The 1,963-nt window shown below is 48.1% G+C and overlaps 1 protein-coding gene across 1 annotated transcript in view; it reads left to right on the top strand.

Annotated features, from left to right (window-relative positions):
- SSR3 (signal sequence receptor, gamma (translocon-associated protein gamma)) overlaps window positions 1-1,963 on the top strand; it is a 21,693-nt gene that overhangs the window by 237 nt on the left and 19,493 nt on the right. Inside the window, exon 2 of the mRNA XM_009884483.1 lies at window positions 1,566-1,585. Coding sequence (XP_009882785.1) covers window positions 1,566-1,585 — 20 coding nt within the window. The remainder of the gene's footprint in view (window positions 1-1,565; window positions 1,586-1,963) is intronic.

Genomic DNA, 1,963 nt, shown 5'->3' with positions numbered 1-1,963 from the left:
GGGGGGGGGCAGGAAAGGGGGGGATGGTCCGATGCCTTCCTCCTCGTGATGATGTTTAATAATAAACAGCGCTTTAGTTCATTATATTCCACAAAAGTGAATATTGCATTGTTCATTTTTGTGCCTCCCTCTCACACAGACCTGAGAACAGAAGCGTTAGCAGACAGAGCCCTGAACGTTCCCACCACGCTGCAACAACATTCACGCACCATTTCCTCTCCCCCCAGATAAAGGGGCAGACGTACCCGTTCCCGCTGTGTTCACACGGATCTTCCCTCATGCCATCTCACACATCCAACCCCGCAGCATCGCCAGGGAACTGCTGGCTTCACTTAAATGGAGAGCAAACTTCACGCTGACTTCAGCAGGGGCCAGGATTTAATGTTTGGTTTCTTAGACACAGGAATTCAAGCGCTTACACCCTGTTCCTCCTGCGAGGCATCTGACAGTGACAGTCTGGGCCGTGTCCAGACACTCCCACCTCGCACACAGCCATCCTCACATGCCCACACACTCCCGCACTGACTCAGACCCGCAGGCTGCGCGCCCTCACCCCGCTCTGACACACCAAGCTCCTTCGCCTCTCGCTAGGCGAGTCGACAGGAATTAAAACCGGGCAGTGAAGAAAACAAAGGGGTGCTAGTTACTCAGGAACAGGGGGAAAAATAAATTATTTGCAAGATGAAAATTGGGTGGTTTTTTTTCTAAAGTACAGACAAATACTATGTCTCGTACATCACCAGAGAGCAAGCTCTACACCTTTTAATCAGGCATCTTGCAATATTTGATTACATTTAATTAAACCCTGTTCAATCTCCTCGCACGTAGCCTCAAAGCTCAGAGTGGAGCACATTAAGGGTTATTTCCTGGATAAATACATTCCAAGCAAAGTAACCTCTCATTACAAAACAAAATCCCAGAAAACAGAAAAAATTTGGCAGTAATTTCTTACTACTGACGATTTGCTCTGGAAAATTTCTCACCGAGTCTTCCTTATTTTGGAACACTCGCTTATAAGGCTTTTGCATTACCCTGGGAAACAGCACGTCAGGATTGCCAGGAAAAAGAAAAGAAGTTGTACCTCTCCAGTTTCCCAGTTTTAGATTAAGTTTCAAGCAACCGGTATATTTGTTTGCCAGTCAAAACAAACTCCAAAACTATTGGTATCTCTGTTATTCTTCCACAGGCATACCAGGCGATTCTCCTTCTAAACCACCGAGGGTACCTTAAACCTCCAAGTAACTTCAAAGGTTTTAGAATCCTCAGCACCGAAAGGAATCCGACGCTTCGCTTCCCCGTGCCCAGGTTTAACAGCGCCGCGATACGCAAGAGGATCTGCCAGGGTTCAGGCAGCCCTGCTGTGCCGAGGAGCTAAATAAGTAACTTAGGGTCATTTTTCAGCCACATCTTTCGATACTGGTATTGCTCACTTGATTATCATCTAAGTTTCGCTGCTATTTTTAAAGAGCTGCCTGACTGCATGGAGTTGAATCCCCCAACGACTCTAAACATAGAAAGCAGTAGGAACGAGGAATATCAGAATTTCACCGGCATTTCCATTTCAGCATTTCAACATCCCCAATCTGTTATTTAGAAACGACATTAACGACCACCAGGAGCAATGCTCTACTGGCCCAACGCATTTCAACAGAGGAAGCTCTCGGTGGGAGATTTCGGTCCCTAAACACCAGCTCTCTCACGCGAACCATTCCGCTGCTACCACCACCTTCTCCTCCTCCCCCTCCCTTGATGAAGAAACCGAGCCTAGTGGTCCTAAAATACATTTTAAAAGACAGAAAATAGAAGCACGAGCCCCGGCAGCAGCAGGAGCCCGCAGCCCCTGAGGGACAGCCCGCCTCCCCCGCTGACACCTACCGGCTTCTGCTCCCCTCCAGGGAAGATTCTTGCGTTTTGTCCCAATTTAAGAACGCCACGGAAACAAGATTAGCCTTCTGGTGGGGGG

This window comes from Charadrius vociferus, unplaced genomic scaffold (genome assembly GCF_000708025.1).
Source record: "Charadrius vociferus isolate BGI_N301 unplaced genomic scaffold, ASM70802v2 scaffold104, whole genome shotgun sequence".
NCBI lineage: Eukaryota > Metazoa > Chordata > Aves > Charadriiformes > Charadriidae > Charadrius > Charadrius vociferus.
The sequence above is the reverse complement of the archived record's forward strand: the minus strand, read 5'-3'. Positions and strand labels throughout refer to the sequence as shown.